Genomic DNA, 21,544 nt, shown 5'->3' on the forward strand with positions numbered 1-21,544 from the left:
GTTAAGTTATTATCATAAATAGGTGTACAATAAGTTTTAAGTTAGGCCTATACTAATTTTTACTTCACTTAATTTTGTAACGTCATAGCAATGAATTAACACTTTTATAGGCCTTTGCGATAAAAGTTAATGATCTCAATTTTTATCTAGATTAAGTTTATGTTTGCCACCTTTTTTGCATGAGTAGCAACTTAAGTCTAGAAAACATACATTTAGGTGTAAGTTGTACTAGGCTATAGGTAATAACTGAAAATGTAACTTCGGCCCATAAGGTAGCCTAATACTAGGATTACCCTTATCTCAATGGACCTAAGACGTGTTCATTTTAAACTTAATATTTTTACTTGGTCTAAGTTTATAGTCGGGACCACATAAGTTTGCAGTTGGTGGCAGCCAATCACAAGACAAGGCTAGTGCGACGTTACCACATTGCCCGTAGACAACACTAATATTAAAATATACTAAGCAATATTTTCAAATCCAGCTGGTATTAACTTATTAGATTTGGCAACACCGCACGGTTCTTATTGGTTCATTCAAAACCATATGGTAAATAGGCTCCTCCCTTAACTGCAAACTTACGTGGTCCGACAATAGTACCTTACGGTTAGTTATAAGACTGTTAAAAAAAAAATTGACAACCCCTGGACAGTATTGCAGGTTTATCAAAGCGTGTTAAGGCTATAGCCTGGGCCTATAAAATGCAATTTGAAATAATCATAATTTAGGCCTAGGCTAGCTTATTCAACATGAAAATGTTAACTAGGCCCTAGCTCTATTAGGATTTATTATTACTCTAGTAGCCCATATTTAGAATTCAGTCGGGGTACACTTCCATATCTGTTGGCACAAACAACCGTACGAGTAATATCGATCAATAGGCCTATATCAATTATCCAATATTCTATCGTTTGGTCAGTTAGGTAAGGTTAACCTAACCTAACTAACCAAACGATATACCGAATTAAACAATTGAATAATCAATATTACTCATTCGGTTGTTTGTGCCAACAGATATGGAAGTGTACCCTACCCTTAAGTCGGGGAATGTCTGTAATAAAAATGCTAATATAATTGACCTTGAAAATAGAATCCCAAAATCAAATACCCAACCTAACCTGAACTGGGGTCATTGAACCCAAAACCACATAGGCCTAGATGACGACATCCCCAGTATTAAGGGCAGTAGGGGTGAAGAGATAACAATTAGGCCTAAATACAAAATAGGCCTAGGCATGGCGTAGGGCCTAGTTGAGATTAGTATTGATGAAATTACTTACGCATAAAGCTGTACTCAGTTTCGTCCATGGGAGTTGAAAAAAATGCCGTCAATGATTCCATTGAATCATGAGATTTCACCGATTCGTCGGAAGATTCATAGGGCTCCGGTTCGTCAGAGTACGTCGGAATTTCGGAAGATTCATAGGGCTCCGGTTCGTCAGAGTACGTCGGAATTTCCGAAGATTCGTAGGAATTCGTTGTATCGTATGATCTAACCGGTTCATCAGAAGATTCATAATCATTAGGGCCATAATTTGCTTCGTATTCATAGTCCAACACTAAATTGAACTCGTTATCGCTATTTCTACCAGACATGGCTAGGTCCGTTGACCCGAGAGTCGGTCCGGTATTCAAATTCAAGTTATGTAGGCCGTTCGGGGAAACTACTCACTTTACACTGATTAAAATTAACACAATGTTGGTCTTTAAAGAAATCAATAAAACATTCAGTATTCTCAATAAATAACCCGCCGTTTAAAGACCGGTTGAAAATTGACACACGAGTAGGCTAACCTACTTCATTAGTTGTGAGTACAAGTTGTTGCATATATTATGAGTTGCCTATCAATAGGCAGAGACATATGGCAAAACAATAACTAAAACAAAAAGTAAAACTTCAAAAGAAACGTGAATAAACGTTAATTATAAACGTTAAAAATCCGTTGGCACATTTAGCGTGAAGGCTAACCGAGTAACCAAAATGGAGGGAAAAAGTAAAAGAAGGGATGCTTAGACCGGAACTATCTTGATCCGAGTCGGCGCATGCGCAATCTATCTTTTTATGATTTTTTAGGTTTTGAGTGAAAAAAATAAAAGCAGTAGATTAGAACTGCCAATTTTGTATTATTGTAATTACAGTTAGGAAATGTATAATGAATATTCAATGCCTAATTATAAGTACTGTACGTGGATCAGTTAGTAATACAATGACGGGTTTTCGAACGTAACTAATTAATCACACCAAGAGTCAACGTCAAACTTAAAATGACAATAGTTTAGCATTTTCCCATTTAATTTTTCATCCTCAGAATTTGAATAATTTCTCAGTTGGATAAGACGTAGAATATAGTAATGTAGTATTATCGAATACATCAATGATAACGTTATCAAACATTATCAGTGCTCTTCATATCATCTATTATTATCTTAGGAATGTCTTTAAGGAGAGTCTAAAAGAGAAAATGAATAAGAATTCTCTGAATTTATGTCGTGATTTAAACAGCCTTTTCAAAAAGCAAGACGAAACTTTCAAAAGTCGGTTCACATCATCAAACTTATAACCGAAATGTGAGGTGAATAAATTTGTTCTGTCCAAGAGAATCATAGCGTAAATCAGCTATTTTTTACAATGGCCTACCCTTCCAAACCACTTGCTACCCCTGGGCACACAAAAACTTAGGGTCGTAGCGGGGGGCCGCCCGTGCCGGGGATTAGGTTGTTAGAACACTTTTTGTCACACCCTCCCTTGGCCCAAACAGCAGCTAATTGGCCTATTATACTCTCTACTGAGTTATATGTTTGGACATGCTTCGACGCCCTTGCCACCACTGATCTTACAAACGGGATAAGCCCGTACGTTGTTACAGGGACTTGAAATCAAATCGCACCCCTTTCAGTGACGGAAAATAGAAGATCATGATTCTTGAACATAATGGATACGATCCAATCGTTTCGAATTTTTCGAACGACAAACGACTGGCAGTTGACTTATCCAACCAAAACTACTCACCGCCTATTGAGCTAAACGCCCCAATTTGCGGGTTTTCGCTCATACTTTGAAAACGGCGCGTTCTAGCTTACATTATTTTATACTAAAAGTTAAAGTTAAAGCTTATTAAATTTGCAACAACTTTGGTTCTGCACATTATCAGTGAAAAACACATAGATTAATAGATATCCGCGCTCAAAAAGATATAATATTCAGAAAAAATTGTAGGGTAAATATAACAATTTTTGTTCATTTTTTTTCTCCTTTTACTTGTTATTTTCTCAGATATATTGACTTGAAGAAAGTTGAAGATAATTAAATTTACTTCAATAATATATACACAATATATATGTGACCTTGCAATTATTTGAGTAAATCGGGATTTTTTTCAGGAAAAAAACGCTGTAACGTTTTACCTACATCATAATATATATTCACATATGTGTATATATTATTGAAGTAAATTTAACTATCTACAACTTCCTGTGAGTCAACATTTCTGAGAAAATAACAGGTAAGGATAAAATAAATTTTAACAAAAATTGTGAGGTGAAAATTTTGTTCTGAACATTATATCTTTTTGAGCACTGATGTCCATTAAACTATGCGTTTTTCACTGATAATGTATAGAACCAAAGTTGTTGCAAATTTAGTAAGCTTTAACTGAGTAAAAATCAATGGCTAGGACTCGACTCATCGATTTCAAGCTACGAGAGAAAGCCCGCAAATTTTGGATGTGTTGCCCAGCTTTCATTTCCAAACGAGTCACTCAACTCTCAACAGTTGGATTTTAAAAATACCAAATACTGCTGTTAGTTGAGTTGAGTGTTTACGATTGACTCAACTGTCAACCATTTCAAAAATAGGGCCCCCAGTATAGTGTTACCTGTTGTTACGTAGCCATTATAGTTGAAGGGAGCAGTTATTTATGACTGTCATGTTTTCTGTTCGTATAAAGCTCGATGTTATTGTATGGTTTCCGTTTTTTGTACGTATTTTACTATAGCCTATAGTATAGCATGCATGTTAAATACTCCCGCTGCAGCAAACCTGCAGACCAAGCGAATTTCCATTATCCTGATTTGATTTTCAATGAGATATATTTAAATAACATTATAGGTTTAACGAGCACATAGGTTTGCTGCTTCAGGGAAGCTAATATAGTGTGTTAATATAATATATAATTTGTAGTAAAATATTAATAGCTTAGTATAAAATAAAATAAAACTTGCCAAGTTTGATAAAAAATATATCCATAAACAAGCAAATTACAACAGTTTACAATCCATAAGAATAACATGGAAATTCCAAATTAAAATTTGTTTGAATTTTCTCCGTAACCAATAAACGTACAAGTTCAAAACCACTTTATATACTAAATTATTGTGTTTTGAGGGTCAAAAATTAGAAAACCCTTTTCGGGGTAAAATCCTGCATGCCTTACATATTATCCTGTGTGCCAGGAATGCCCTGATAACAAGGGTAGATAACAATCCAATGGTTGGGTCCATGCGAGTAAATCCCACTAGTCCCGCCTCACTGAATATACCACTTAAAAGTAAAAAAATAGCGAGTCATTTTGAAAATAAAGTTATTTGTTAATTTATACGTAAGAAAGGCACTGTATTATGTATTCGTAGTTAGCCTATTAGAAAGACAAATTGGGTTTGTTTCACGTTTATCGGTCTAGTTTAAGTGTAGAATAACTGCATATTCTCCCGGCGTAACTTAATGAAAATTACATTTTTTACCACTAAACGATAATAGCACGCTAATGTTGCATTGACTACGATTTAAATTATATTTTATTATTTTAGAAGGTTGGCGGCTTCTGAATGTGTGACAGTTAAAATTCCCCTTTGCATTTCAGAATGATTAAATGCTGTACAGTAGTTTGTTTTGCAAGTATGTTTTGTAAGATTTAAAAATAGCTTTGAAGGCATTAACACTATTGCTTTTAGCGAATTTCCCTATAGGGAAGTAGCTATTACCGTAGGTGGCACGGTAAGACCTAGGCCCGGGACCGATTTACTTTTTCATTTTGATGTCCCCAGAGGCCAAAAACACTATTCGTTCAAATTTTTATATATGTATATATATATATATATATATATGAACGCGATAACTTGAGTAATTTTTGTCCGATTTTGATGAAATTTGGTTTTAAGGTCTAAGGCGGTATAAACTCGAATGAGTTCGCGAACCAGCAAGATCGGACCATGGGAACAGTGTTTTACGGGGACTTTTATGGGGTAAAAAATGGTTTTTCTCATTTTTGACCCTCAAAACACAAAATTTCTCAATTTCTCTCTAGACCTTGTTAAAGAGCTTAAAAAAGCAAATAATTTAGTATATCAAAGTGTTTTTGTACGGTTATTGGTAACGGAGAAAATTCCAAAAATTGTAAATTTAAAATTCCCATGTTATTCTTATGGAGAATATTGTAAAATGATGTAGTTTGCTTGTTTATTGATATATTTGGATTAAACTTGGCCAATTTATTTATTTTATACTAAGCTATTAATATTTTACTAAAAAACTCGCTTAATTAGTTTTCTTGTAGCAGCAAACCTAGAGGTACTTGTTAAACCTAATGTTATTTAAATAGATTTAAATTGAAAATCAGTTCAGACAAATGGAAATTCGCTTAGTCGGCAGGTATGCTGCGGCGGGGGTATTATGCTTATATGCTTTATGTATAATTTGGGGTAGCGGAATTTTATCGCCCTGAAATTTTACCCCCTGGCAAAGTCGACTCAAAATTTCGGCCGCGAACAACTTGAGTTACACAATGTGAGTTGAATAAATTGACAGTGGAATTAAATGTATCTTGTTAGGTTTTTTAATTTAATTAAATAAAATTGTATTTTAAAAACGAGTGTACTGTTTAGATATTTTTTTCTGAAATGGCAACCATACGAATTTAAGTAATTTAAGCCAAGTAAGAATGGAGATGAGTGTAAGGATGAGGGCGCGATCTTGTAGTCTTGTTAGTGACTAAGGCCGACACGTTCCTTAAGACACAGCTGATAATTAATAGCCCATATAGCCAATGGCAACTAAAGAACCCACCGTTTATAGTGGAATCCGAACCACATTTTCCGAATTGGTCTAATCATTAGAATAATACAGCGGATAGTCGTAGTAGTCACTAGTGCGAACGTTAATCCACACGATGGAGTATCGCATCGGCACGCATCAACAGTGCTTGCCTATAAATCCACAATTCGTATCTCCAGTTCGGCCAATACTTACGTGCGCGCGGACGGTTCGCTACTAGCCGCACTATAAACGTACGTACGGGTGCCGGTTATCGGTAGAGTCACAGAAAACGTACTACTATAACCTAGTACTATAGGTTATAGTAGTACGATTTCTGTGGTAGAGTGCTCGTACAGCGCACCAGAAAATGGCGGAATATAGTTCTCCACTTGGAGCACCCGTCCGTCCATCTATCTGTATACCTGCTCTGTATTTCAATAAACTAGCGGTACTGGCTTTGGGCTTTGTCATAATAATTTATGAATGGCCGTATAAGTCCTGATTACAACCACCACCCCAAAATCGTTGTTTGAGGATCCAGTTGTACGCTTTAAGTTCAAAGCCGCTTGTGAGAGTCAATAAATTGAAGCTATATCTTTAGTACTTTTTTAATTATTTAACTGCCCGAAGACTTTTTTCCCAAGAATTTTATTAAGTTTTAAAACAATAAAATTTCTATGCGCTCTGAAAAACAAGCAAATAATATTCCGCGAAATGATTTTTTAAGCACATCTAAAGAGTAATACCATTGACTATTAAGGATTTTGTAACAATCCGATTGTGGGCCACCATTGGAGGTTGGACTGATCCAATAGTACCAATAGACCCGGTTGCTATAGAAGAAAAAAGGTAAAAAAGGAAGATATTTGATAGTGAACCCGACCCATCTCCCTGAGCAAAGCCCGGCACAGCAGTTTGTGAGGCTGCAATTTATAGTCAACGGTAATACTTTCAATATATTATCTTAAATTATAAAAAAAAATTTATAGGCCTAACTATTACAAAATATTTTATATATTTAAAAACAATTTGATTTTTCTTTTCCGAATTGGTTTGGCTCTTCCAACCAACCGATTTTCATGATTGAGGTCTCAGATTGAATGTATGCACTCAAAGAGAAAAAAAGTCTAGGTAGACCCGGTCAGGCCTAAAGTCCGCTGTTGTCAAAACATAGCTATCGTTGTGAAACCGAGGGGGTGTTCATTGCTACTGCCTCCCTTTAATTCTTAGAAATAACTCGGCCCAGTAAAAATTCTATAAATAGACTGTCGAAATTCAACATCGACTAGCCAATAAATGGAGCGTCGTAGAATTGTGATTCAAATTTGCTGATCATCGTCTTCACTTTGTGAATAAAATGGCATGTCGCTTAATTATAGGCGATCAACCGTTCGATTTATAGAATTTTTACAGGGCCGAGTTATTTCTAAGAATTAAAGGGAGGCAGTAGCAATGACCACCCCCTCGGTTTCACAACGATAGCTATATCTTGATAATATCGGATTAGGTCTGACCGGGTCTACCTAGACATTTTCTCTCTTTATATGGCCGGGACAAGGCAGGCGAATGGATTACAGCCCTCACACACACAGAGGCACACATGGGTCACGCGCCGTATGGTAGGCGCACCCTGCTGGCGAGTGCGCGGCGCGTGCGTTGGTGGAATGGGGAAGGGACGTTAATAATCCCTCGGAGTCCTTCGCCTCGCCTACTCACGGACTATAATCCGCTGTTGTCAAAACATAGCTATTGTTGTGGGGATAGCCCAACTCCGCGCGGTGGCCACACATAATCTCTACGCTACTCATCAATATTTAACTTGCACTTGTTGTGCTCTCGGATGAGATATGATGTGTATAATACAAAATATTCTATATTTATACCGTGTGTCCCAAAAGTAATGTTACATTTTATTTGTTCATATCTACTTTCTGAGGTTTGGTTAGGGTCAATTCAAATTAATCATAAGTATTCCCTTTCATACTGGTCAACTTTATTTAATTAGTTACAGTGGTTTAATACAGTTCTAAATGATGTACATTACATTTATAACAATTTCAAACTTCAAATACAAACTCTCAGCCGTCAGGGCTGTGAGAACCAAAATTGGCCACCGCGCGGAGTTGGACATGTGCCGCGAGGGACTCAAAGTGACCACCGCGCGGAGTTGGACAGTCAGTTATGACAGATTTCTGACCACCGCGCGGAGTTGGGATGAGCCCATTGTTGTTAAGCCGAGGGGGGGCGCTATCCCGTCCCAGCGGTCATTGCCACTGCCTCCCTTAAATTCTTAGAAATAAATCGGCTTTCTACAACTTCTATAAATTGACTAGCCAATCAACGAAGCGTCGTCGAATTGTGATGTAAGTTTTGTGATATTTGTCTTCTTGTGTCATTTGTCTTCACTTTGTAAATGAAATTTCTTGTCACTAAATTATAGGCGACCGTTTGATTTATAAAATTTGTACTGGGCCGAGAACCAGAGTAGGTCCACCAGAGGTGATGACCGACAGACTAGAGTTGGGGCTGATGACTCACCCGTAATATCTGGGTTGGATGTTTTTGACAGTTCCATTTTATTTAAATAGAAAACAGTTTGTTGAAATTAAATCCTCTACAGATGATACAATACATAAATATGACTCTAACTTAATAACATCATCAAAAAATTATCATGGTCTTGAATTGGCATGTACAGAGCGGCTAAAAAGTATACAGTTTTATTTTAGGAGAAATAGTTAATTTTTGAATTCTAATAAACTAATCTTATGTATTTTTCCACAGTTCAGAATAAAGTAAGACCTAATACAGCCATAACAGTAGTAGAACCGAATAAATTTAGTGAAATTGGTATAGCAAAATTCTTAGGCTTAAATAATATTTACTAAACAAAATTTCATCTGGCTTATTTATTCTAAAACCATTGTCATTTCTATGCAACATCAAAACCCTAAAACGTATATACTTTGCACACATTCATTCTCACCTATCATACGTTTGGCGATATATGAGGGAACGTCCAAACAAAATCTGTACAAAATTTGGATACTTCAAAAGACGGCTATAAGAATTATTCTGAACCTAGATGAAGAAGATTTAGTAAAGCAATACTTTTCTCAGCTAAAGATTCCAACGGTGTATGACCAATACATTCTAGAATGTATCATTCATGTCAAAAACCAGTCCCATAAAATGAGTTTTCATGGAGATGTCCATTCCTACTACCGTATATAAGAAATAGAGATACAATTAACGTATCCTAACATAATTGAGCATTTTATAAAAAATATCAACCCACATAGGATTCAAGTTTTTAATTGATTTACCAACATCACTTACAGCTGCTTATAGACAAAAAATGTTACAAAAATAATGTGAAACGTTGTTACTCTCTAGAAGATTATTCTAAGAATAAGTATAAAGATTGATGTATTTTAGCACAATTTTGAGCCAGTTACTCAACAAAATTTGCTGCAGGAGAATACCTTTTGTATAGGTATAGTAGAAGTTTTTCTATTTTATGACACTATTCTTGTATGTATGTACAAAATTAATAAAGAGGTTATAATTTTATTTAAATATTATTACAAACATGATAACTTTCAGGCCAGTGACATCATTTGTCCATGTTTATGACCCATACAGCTTCTGTTCTAGTATCCGTGGATAGATTGAATTTATATATTGCGAACACGTAGAAATTCACTATCAAAATCTGAAGCTTCAATCTCAAAACAAGTTCATACTAGATCAGAAACAGACAGGCGTAACTAGTATAATAATACCTAACAAAAGAAAAGTCATAAGTCTCATTAACTTGTTATCAATAGCCTATTTACAACTGAAATCAAATCATAACCATAATTTAAGGGAGATAGCATACAATATTTTACTCCTCAAAACCTTGAATTGCTATGTTATTTTAAACATTTATGTAAATATTATTGCTGTTTAATAAAAAGGAATAGGTACCAATGTTTGTAATAGCGTAGACAACATTTCCCAAACATCTCCAATATTTCTGCTATGCAGGTAGTTAAAAAGTGTCCCATAGTAGCCTACAGTACTGGTCTCAGTTATTTTACTGACACTGCCTCTTTCAATGTTTGCAGTACTACCATGTATCTGTATTGCTATGAGGATTTTTGCTATATACAGGGTGTCCCGTTAGTACACACAGCCGAATTCCGGGAAATGGTTCTATGGGTTGAAATAAAGAGAAAATCAAGAATCATTTTCTCCAAAATCGCCAGGTTAACCAGTTATCCACAATTTTTTGTATTTTTCATGTAAACATGTTTATATTTGGATTGTCCTAACCGATCTTTATGAAACTTAGTATGTGTGTTAAGGTAAAAAGAGACTCATTTTATAAAAAAAAATGCCAAGGACACTTTTATTTAGCTTTATAAATTCGCTATCAAACAACATCCGGTTTGAAAGGAATAAATAAAAAAAAAACTGAAATATCACGATCATTAGTTGTGAAATGGAAGACAAATAAGGCTAAGCTTCAGTCAGTTTGCTTCATTTTACAACTAAATATTGTGATATTTCGGTTATTTTTTATTTAAACTTTTTAAACTTAAAGTTATTTGATAGGAAATTTGTAATGCTAAATAAAATTGTTCTTGAATTTTTTTTAATCAGCCATTTTATTAGTAATTAAAATTTTTTTAATGAAAATGGAACATTTTGAAATGTTGGATTGGGTCATTATAACTTTTTTTTCTAACATGGGTCTCTTCTACTGTAACATATATACAAAGTTTGATAAAGATCGGTTGGAACAATCCAAATAGAAAAAAATGTATATGTAAAAAATAAAAAAATGTTTTATATCTGGTTAATCAAGTAATTAAAAAAAAGTGATATACTTGATTTTTGCTTTATCTTGACTCATAGAAACATTTTCCGGAGTTAGGCTGTTTACTTTTGGGACAACCATTATATAAAATAATAAATAATACCTTATAAGTAGAGGATAGCCCTAATCGACCGGAATAAAGGGGACAAGGCTGTTTTGGACGACATATTTTCTGGTAAATCAGTGGCTAGAATTTAAAGGCTTCCTATTCTAGTTAAAAGACATCTACAGTAGTCTTTTTACATTATTTTCATTTAAAATCTATAAGTGCATACATAAAATATATATTTGTATCATAAAGGATTTAGAATTGTAGAATAAGGTGGATAGCAGGCTAGCTTACCTTGAAGAATACAGGTAAGCAAGAACACCTGCAACCCCGTAGCCCCCCCCCCCCCCCCCGCCCTGCAACCCCGTGCGTTCCTGTTCTGATGTATGGAAGAGACACTGAACTGAATACAGAATATTTGTCCAAGTGTAGAGATTGAGAGTGAGAGTTTACAAAAAATATAAAATAAATGAGTAATTAAAATAAAACCATTTTTAAACTATCTTTCCTCTATCGCTATACTTGGCAGTGCCCATAGGGCACGAAATATTGTATGTTCAATGTCTCTTCTATACGTTCTATGGCTGACCTGTACTTCTTTAAGGTAAGCTAGCTGCTATCATAGATAAAACATACTCCTTTAGTAGATTTCCCATCCTTATGGAACAGCTGAAGCCAATTTTATTGTTAGTTCTGTCCGGTGTACTGTAGATGTTGTGTTTGTTTACAATTTGTTTCTTGTTATTTCAGTCATTTAAAACATCGTTTGTTTAACCAAATAAAACTATCTAATCATAAACAATAACTCGTCCACTAGCTATAGAACCAAACAGTGAGGCACAAATCATGAGAAACTAACCCTAAAACAATAGAAACAAATTGTAAACAAAACAAGATCTATCTACAGCACACCAGACAGAACTAAACAATAAAATTGGCTTCAGCTGTTCTATGAGGATGGGAAATCTACTAAGGGAGTATGTTTTATCTATGCTGCTATCCACCTTATTCTACAGTCATGGTTAAATTTTTTTATAAACGATTTCTTGGAGAAATGCAATAGAGCCATGCATATACTACTAAGTTTGGTTAACAAAGTATGACAACTCTTTAATTAAAGTCTTTAATTAAGAGTCCTTGGAGACTAGATGTGCTAACTCATAAAACAATTAAAAAGAAAATTCCTGATCCCACAGTGCACTAGATATTTAAATTATAATTATTTCAGTGTCTGAAAAATTTTATTTTTATGATACGGTAATGAATTTTTCAGCATCTGTTTTGAAACTATATAAGATGGCCGCTAGCCACCAAGGCCTCTTAAGGAATTATTGTGGATATTTCCACCATGATTAGTAAAAAAAAAAACAAAGCCTTCACCTTCCCAAAATAAACCCTGAAACAATAATAAAACCTTAAATAACCAGTAAAATAGGCTTCCTTACCTGTGTCTGTTATCCAAATGTTTTTTATCAACGACATGTTAGATAGCAATCACATTGTCCAAGCAAGCAAAAAATAAAAATACTGTAAATAAATACATAACAGAAAACACAAAAAGTGAAATGGACAATGATGGTGCTATCAGTCCTACTGGCAGCAATTAACTAGAATTAACTAGTCATTGAGTCCAACCCTCTACCCCTGTTATAATTAATTAAGACATGATAAAAGTGTTGAATTGCAGTTTTTCTACTTGTGTAATCATCTGATTGTTTTCCTTTGTTCACTTGTGTCAGATAAGTCATAAAAAGTTGGCAAAATGCAAGTGCAAACTAGTAATAATTGTTTGGGAAGTAAATTAAACCATTGTAAGTTAACCCAATATTATGTTTGTCCCAGTTCTTTCTTTCAGATGTGTTCTGAGGTGTGAATGCAATGTATTTTAGGCGATAGCACTTTTATCATAGTTTTCTGTGTTTAGTGGGGCCTATAACAATTAAATTATACAGCTAGTTTCAGTGAGGAAATTTTATTTTTGCAAGGCATGTCAATTGTTATTGAAAGTTAGCTCAAGATATACAGACAGTACATAAAAAAAAAACGAAAAACAATAGATCTAGTAACACAATTCATTTATTATATTACTTAATATATGTGGTACAAATTAGTGTGTTAAGTTTAATTTAGCTTAACCTACGTTGTCTTATTTATAATTTAAATTTGAATTAACAATTAACCTTAACCTAAAGATCATGCCACACAGCTTGATGCAAACCGCTATCCACTGTTAAATAACAATGAAACACAACTGTTTTGTTTAACAAATAACAAAGTAAAAACAGTGGTTATCTAATAAAAAAGAAATACATTGACAACACAAAGGCAAACAAATGGGTTGAAATTAAATCTCTGAAAGCACAAAAATATGTAAAATAACACCTATAATAATATATTTACACTTATACTGTTTACTCACAAGACGGTAAATACGTATAAATGATGGTAAGTTGTGATCGATTTCGATTGGACACTCCAATCATCATCAGACCCAATAGGGGAATGTTGAATTTAATTTATCATTAATGTTGAATTGATTCCCCTATTGGGTCTAATGATGATGGAGTGTTCAATCAAATTCGATCACCACTTCAAATCTGTTATATGTATTTACCGTCTTGTGAAAAAACAGTATAAGTGTAAGTATATTATTATAAGTGTTATTTCACACATTTTTTGTGCTTTTAGGTAATTTAATAACACGTACAATGCTGATCAAGAAGTTATTTGACCAAATTCTACATAACTAAGAGACAGTTTCAGATGCAAGTTCGTAAGGGACTGGATGCAGGTTGTAACGGGGACCAAAGGAGGCACCAGGAGTACAAGAGGCTTCTGTAAGGAGTAATAGAAAAAAAATTAAAAATAAAAATAACAGTAAAATTAAGAAAAAAACGGGTTTTTCAAAATATTTTCCCAAAAAAGGTTTAGCAAAAGATATTGAGAATATTTATTATTTAGCACATTAAGAACATTTTTTTTACTGTCCAATCTTTTGAATTGAGTCTTTGGGAGTTGACCGTGTCGTTGAATAGGCAAAAATATTGGCCAACATTATGAATGTGTTGCAGCAATCAATCTTAAAATTCTCAAATTAATCTTAAAATGAGGTAATCTAAATTCTTAGTTGCAGTGTAGCATTCCCTCAAGCAAAAATTGGATGAGTATAGATGGAACACATTTATAAATTTCAACAAATTTTTTGTCGGTGGAAGTCTATCTTTAAATTTTTTACTGCTTTATTTTGAAAACATTCTTTTTGGGAACACTTTGGATATTTTTTATTTTTCACATTTTTGTTTATCCTAGGACACTAAGTTATAGCCCGGGATCGTTTTTCACATTACTTTAGGCAACACCTAGAGGTGGCGGCATTATCACTTAGATATAATCCATCGATGATTTGGCTGGACTTAACCAGGGACCGAAGTCCCTTGTTTGAGTTTTTGCTTATTGAGTTTTTTGCCGGAGCAATCTCGACACCTAGATGCATCGGCCCACCCGATTCTTAGATAGTGTTCTACCACTAGACCAGCTCACTCCCCAGAATTTATCACATTAGAAATGTATATTATTTTTAATGTTTGGTAGGGATCTCTAGTATCCTTCTTTGTTGTTAATAGGCTAAAACAAACACTAATAGGCTAGCACTCGTTGCAGGACAACTGTGTATTTCCAGTAAGATGAGTATTTTTGGGCATCACTCACCTTATTGAAATTTGGACAACACAGTCCTTGTCACCACATTTCATTGTATACACACACATAAAAGAACTTCAGTCTTAATTTTATTTTTATTTTTGTATTTTTTATCATGTGTGTGTACAATGAACTATGGTGACAAGGACTGTGTTGTCCTGATTTCAATAATGTGAGTGATGCAAAAAAATACTCATCTAACTGAATTATTGACCCCACCCAAAACCCATGTTGTTTAGGAATGTGTATTTCCACTCCTCAAAATGCTACTCAATGACATTTTACCTTAATTATTTTAGTCTCTGGTGTTTCTTTCTTTTTAATCTTGTGTAAGTATGTGGTAGTTTACTTTGTTCTATGTATTTTAACTTTACTTTGTTTGTTTGTTTGGGTCTTCCAATCTAGCTGTGAACATTTTCCACTAAATTACATCAAGTCTAGTAGTGTTAATTGTTTAGCTTTCTTAACCCTTTGCGGTAGTATTTGTTGTTCTCTTTTCCTTCCTTAGAGACCGGGAAAGCCACACTTCCATTTTCATTGCTTTTGAATAAGTTTTAACCATAAAAGATACTTTTTTTTATTATTATACTTAAGAATATTAAATAATTTAATCGGTATAAACCTTTTAAAATTTGAGTAAAAAGTTGTTATAAGCCTAAATTCAAGTATACATAATTGAATTCTAATGATGACCAAGTTTACAGTTATATGTTATGTTAAAGATCAGTGTGTTGGGGTTAAAAGGCTAGCAACAGGGCATTTAAATCCCAGCACAAGACATAAACAGGAGTAGTAATAATGGCGGCCAAACCTGGAAAGGAGGGGGGCCACTATGAGTGGCCCTGCTGAGCTATAGGCGAGTCGCTTCATATATATATATTAACTTATAACGTTACGGATCTTGTGGCCACTTCTGACCGCTAAGGGTTAATGTACCTATGTATGTTGGTGAAGCAAGACAAAGCACTGACAAGAATTTCAATATATTTTCTTTAAGGTGGAAATATTTTTACTACCTTTTATATTATATTAGAATTTTTTTTTTAAGAGGTTGGCGGCCTCTTTTAACCTTGCATTTGCCCGTCCACATACACTAAGCGCCCGTGCATGGATCGTTTACAGCAAAGCAAGGAGTGACCCGGTACAGTACAAAAGTGAACTGTACTGATAAATTTAGATTCATATAGGGTTTTTTTTTTACGCAACCATAAGAAACTTTTTTCATAACAAAACAAGCTCATATGTTGGTATCCCTTTTTTCTAAACTTTATTGCCGATCAGCTAATATGTTTTGTTTCGTAGTTATCTATGAGGTTAAATGTTATTGGGAATTTATTGTAAATAAGACTGAAACATGGTGTATTCACAAGCTCAAAGAGTTGGACTAATATGTTTAAAATAAATCATTGGTTTTATGCCAAGAAAGGCTTGACAAACATATAAGGAAACCGGATCTGTAGAAAACAAAAATACCCACCCCCTCCACCCCCACAGCAAACCTGCCGTCTAAGCGAATTTCTATTTGCCTGAAATTATTTTCAATAATCTACTTAAATAACATTAGGTTTAACGAGTACCTAGGTTTGCTGCTAGATGGAATTGAAAAAGTAAATCGGTCCCGGGCCTAAGTCTTACTGTGCCACCTACGGTAATAGCTACTTCCCTATAGGGAAATACGCTAAAAAAAAAACATAGACGTACAAAAATACTCCATCTGAGCTTGCGAAAACCTTATTGTGTCTTATTTACAATAACACTAATCCTCATGGGTAACTATGCAACAATGCATATCAGCTGATCGGCAACGAAGGAAAGAAAACAGGAATACCAACATATAGCTTGTTTTGTCATTAAACAGTGTCACACAGTTGTTGTGTTAGCTTGGGTTATGTTTAGAAAACAAAACACACTTTACAACAGTAGCACATAATAAGTTAAAACTTAATTTGAATAGGGGAATATTGCTAGCCAAATAGTTAGGGTCTCAGACTTTGGTGCGAGACCGATGATAATCTGTAGGCCTAGCGTATCACCAAATTTGGTTGATTTGAACTGTTTTCGCATAAAAGTGGTTAATGTTCTAAACTATAAAATAACACTGGCGATAAAAAATATTAATTGAGACGTGCAACACAGTTGTCCTTCCAGTGAATGCTAAAAAGTATAATTAGCCAAAAATGTAACAAAGGAGGAATTATAGATATCCCTTCCAACCACAACGAATGACTTAAGCACCAACAATGTTTTTGGTAAACAAATTATCACTTGATGATTAATATTTTGCCAATAAAGCTTTATTTTACCTGGCTTTTCAGATGATTTTATTTAGTTATTAACAACAGCTGTCTGATACTTACAAATACACAATACATAAACCCTTTCCTTCCCCAAAAAATATGTAGATGTAAAAAAAATTACCCCAGTTTTTTATATTCATTTGGTGTAATTAAGCAGAAAAAACATTTTTGACTCATTTTATGTTTTATTAAAGAAGTTATAAACATGATTCAAATTTAGATCTATCATTGGGAAAGAAAGAGTCTCCAGCATACGTTCGTTCCTATCCTTATCACAGTAATAAATATAATCATGTCTGTGCCGGTTTTGTTTTGTTGTGAATCCAGCTTTAGAGTGGAGTGTGAATAGTGTGATACATAATTGATTGTGTAAGCCTAAATAATTGTATTGTGTAATTAATAAGTGTGCGTAGCCTAGAGGGTGGAAAGTCTCAGAACTCTATAAAAAAATAATAAGTATATGCCTACAAAACTTGGTTCAAAGTCACTGGAGACATAAAAACCCATTTGAAACATTATTCAGTATACGCTACCTCCTTAGTTTGACGACCCACTAGAAGTCAGAAGAAAATCTTCAATGAAGCATAGTTTGATATGCACATAAAATTAAAGACCTTTTTTAGTAAAATATTTTCTTACAAACCCATACGGATAACCAAGTCAAAAATGGCAGCTGTTTACAGATTACTTGGATTCGCAATTTTGAATCTTTGTATATTCGTCTAATAAAGGCTTTAAATGTTATATGCATATGGACCTATTTTATTTTTGAAATGTTATTATTATTTTTGAAATATTTAACTGTCTCGGGACTTTCCTTCCACCATGTATAGACCAATACAGTAATAATAATTAGAATGTTTAAAGTTAAACCATGATTTAAACTTTCAAGTGTGTGTTTTTGATCAAATCGTCCCAGTTTTCAAGTCTAAAATGTGCACTAGGCCTACTGTAGTATAGAAGAGAAATGTTGTCTTTCTACAGAATTGTAAAATGGTATAGTTATGTCACAAACACAGGTAACTTTGTATACTTTCATTGGACAAGATCATCAGTGTTTGCTATGAAAAATAATTTTTTTTAATAACCAATTGTGAATTTCTGCGGTTGGAAAAAAATGTTCGCAGACCAGATGTGGCCCAAGCGTTGTAGATCCCTGCTGAGAATGTAGCACAGGTGAAACAAAACTTTATTCTAAAGATTTTAAGATAAAAAATTAAAAATAAAAATTGGTATGATTCAAAAATTTAAAAAAGAAGGGATTGGGAAGTGATATTTATTAACAAAATAGCCAAAGAGGAAAAAAATCTAAATCTTACCTGCGATATCAGCTCTTTCATTCTCAACTGGCTCTTCTTTGATTTTCACAACGGGAGTTGGATCATCGTCGAAGCCAACCTCCAGTTTAGTAAACATTAAGTCAACAAAACTTTTGGTTTCTGAAAAAAAATCAAAGGTTTTTAAAACTAATAACTAATATATTCTAACAAAAATATTATAAAAATATTAGCTGCTTAACCACATTATGTTACTCCTGTTGGACATGCACCCCAATGTCTGTTAACAACTAACACTTGAGCATTGTCTAAATTTGTTTGAAGGTAATCTTGATCTTGATCCTTCCTCCCTCAGCTCCTTGTTCGGAAGACAGAAGACACAACTAATCTTCAAAAAACCCATCTTCTCATGCCTTGCAATTTTATGGGTGCAGGTATTTTTTAGTTGGTTGGTACAACTGAGGTCCTAATGTAGTTCATCTGCTCAACCTAGGACCTGTCCTAGCAACTGCCGTTCTTTCCAACGTAAAAAGTTAGCCAAGTGAAAGTGAAAACTAGTAATAGTTGTTGGAGAAATCTTTTGTTTTTTTGGAACATTTTGTATTGACTTGAATACTTTGAGTTTAAAGACAGAGGTGTAGCGTCAGAGGGGCACTTTCTATTAGAGCAGTTGCTCCAGGGCTAAGGCCTCTTTTATACACAACATTTTCTGTCAGGCAAAATCGGAATCAATGTCCTTTTTATGCAATTTCCCCACCCGAGGTGGGGGGATTCAATGCCGCCAACTTTGTTCATTTGTCTATAGTCAGTGACCCAAGATGGATCCTTGTTTATTGGTGTATACCTATTTGTGCATAAAGAAAAATAGACGACGGCGAAGGAGGTGGGCTGTACACCAGCGAATAAAAGTCGTAGGGTTGTCAGCAATGACAGTGTTGGCAATACTGCAGGGTCTTCAATGTGATGGTGATTGCCTTTTGTACAAAAATTCCCATATCAATCCCAGGTGATACCTTTGATACAAAAATTCCCATGTCAGTCCCGGGAATACAAAAGTCATATTATTCCTACGAAACAGTAAGGTTGTATTAATCTGCTGATTTAAACAAAAATGTAATTCTCGCCCAGTAAATTTTTTTCCAATTACATCTCTTTATTTGTACTCTTCAATCCATTACAATGAATAATGATCATCAATTTACAATGATTAGGCGATTTCGATACTGTGGATGGCAGAGTACGGGGTAGGTTGGCAGCGCTACATTCCGCCTGACGGAAAACGCAGTTGCATAAAAGGGTTCCATTCGATCCTATGTAAAAAACGCCCAGACAAAACGCTTGGCAGAATTTAAGTCCTCTGCCCACTTCGGATGGAACGCGACGGAGATTCTGTCGTGCATAAAAGGGTCCCATTTGATCCCATGTTAAAACAATCTCTGACGGAACGTCCAATAGATTCCGCCTGACGGAAAACGTCTTGCATAAAAGAGGCCCAAATGCTCTGAGAAAAAGAACTTTTAGCTGAAAATCATTTTGTCTTCAAATATTGGATATATTTATATATAAAACTATGTTTGGTTTTTCTTCAATCTTATTTCTATTTTACACACAAAATGTTATTATAATGGTAATTTTTGAAAAGATCGCAAAGAGATAGTCTTTACGACACAAGTAACATAAAATCTTCTACGAGTGTCGTAAAGGCTTATTACGCGACTTGCTTACAATTCATTACCTATTAATAGACAATTATTATATATTTATTTGCAATACTTAAGGTATTGAAACAGTTTATTTACAAGATTAAAAACAAAACAAACAGTAAAGTATCTGAAATTACTGATAAAACTATCAATTATTACAAACTATTTTAGCCCTTACTTTTTCATCTTATTCACTAGAACTATGTGACATTTTAAAAATTGTTCGATAAACCTTCCTGCAACTGTTTGTTAGCAAATCGCTTAGTTCACCTAAGGCTAATTTGGAAACAATGGGTGAGCTTCTGGCGGAAAACGCTAGATCAACAATTAAATTGGTCATTACCAGAGATGATAAGTTGGCGTTTGAAACATTATAATTTTACTTCGTTTCTCTCAGTCCTTGAACCCCGTTGGTCAATTTCTTTACCAAACTAGTGCTATAAAGTACGTAAACAATGCGGTTAAGTGATCCTTTTCGATTCTAAAATTATAATTGAAATGGCTAGTTAAAAAAACGGTCAAAGGTAAATTCATACACGGCCAAGTGCAACTAATTAGAAATTTAATATTGGTAACTGAATCTCAGTACAAAAGTTTGAATGTACACTGAGCTACATCACCGTTACATGTGCTGCTTTCGAAGCTGATGCGAATCTAATTTTTTGGGGTTTTTAGTCCCTCAAAAATCATACATTAGATGTTCAGACTTGCATTGATTTTGCAATAAAATAGGGAATAAGCTATTAATGTAGGTCTCATGGCAAGACCTAGTTTCGGGACCGATTTACATTTCGTTTTAAAATGTTTAGAGGGCAAAACCACAATTTTTTCAGGTTCACATAGATATATATATGTCTGTTATCACAACAACTTGAGTAAAAGTGATCTCATTATGATGAAGATGGTACAAATAAATTCGCCAACCAACATGATTGTACTATAAGAAAAGGGTTTTATGGGGTAAAGATGAGGATTTCTACTTTTTGATTCTCAAAACATAAAACTTTGCAATTTCTTACCATTACCATTTTGTAGAGCTTAAAAAACCAATTAATTTTATTTATTGCAGCATTGTTGTATGCTGAATGGTTATAAGTCATAAGTCATAAGTATTTTACTGCATAAAACATTCTTCATTACAAAGGCAATGGTGAACAGATGCATGGTCAATCAATAAGTTCTAAAAACTAAAGTAAAAAGTTACAACAAAATACAATAAGAACAGCACAATTGAGAGAAAATTGCCAATTCAAACAACTTAGAAAAAAGACAAATTTAAATGAAGATCTTGAAGCAATATCAGAGAAAAAACAATTAAAAACATTCTGTGTCATATTTTACATAAACTAATGGTCAATTAATGTCACGGTCATTTAGGAAATCTGCCAGGAAGTAATATGATTTCTCCACCAATAATGATTTAGTCCACATTTTAAATTTTTGTGGTGTATAGGATTTTATTTTTGAGGGGATCTTATTATATAGCCAAATCCCCATATAGATGGGGTTTTTTTTTCAAAATGAGAGTGTTTATGAATTGGATAATTTAGCAGATTGATGAGTGGGTCTAAATTCATCAAAAAGTGTATTATTTAAATTAACAAAATTTACTGTTTCATAG

The 21,544-nt window shown here is 34.1% G+C and overlaps 1 protein-coding gene across 5 annotated transcripts in view; it reads right to left on the minus strand.

Moving 5' to 3' along the window:
* Nucleotides 1–21,544, minus strand: part of LOC128997952 (RNA-binding protein 27-like) — an 86,277-nt gene that overhangs the window by 53,198 nt on the left and 11,535 nt on the right. For 3 of the 5 annotated variants that reach the window (XM_054423807.1, XM_054423810.1, XM_054423806.1), the window contains exon 1: nucleotides 1,281–1,964. In XM_054423807.1, the coding sequence (XP_054279782.1) occupies nucleotides 1,281–1,596 (316 nt within the window). In that variant the 5' untranslated portion in view covers nucleotides 1,597–1,964. Of the gene's footprint in view, nucleotides 1–1,280; nucleotides 1,965–18,262; nucleotides 18,383–21,544 lie in introns of those variants that run through there. The other 2 variants (XM_054423808.1, XM_054423809.1) reach the window with 2 other exon arrangements.

This window comes from Macrosteles quadrilineatus, unplaced genomic scaffold (genome assembly GCF_028750875.1).
Source record: "Macrosteles quadrilineatus isolate MER2022 unplaced genomic scaffold, UCM_ALF_1.0 Scaffold_7__1_contigs__length_78375512, whole genome shotgun sequence".
In the NCBI taxonomy this organism is placed as follows: domain Eukaryota; kingdom Metazoa; phylum Arthropoda; class Insecta; order Hemiptera; family Cicadellidae; genus Macrosteles; species Macrosteles quadrilineatus.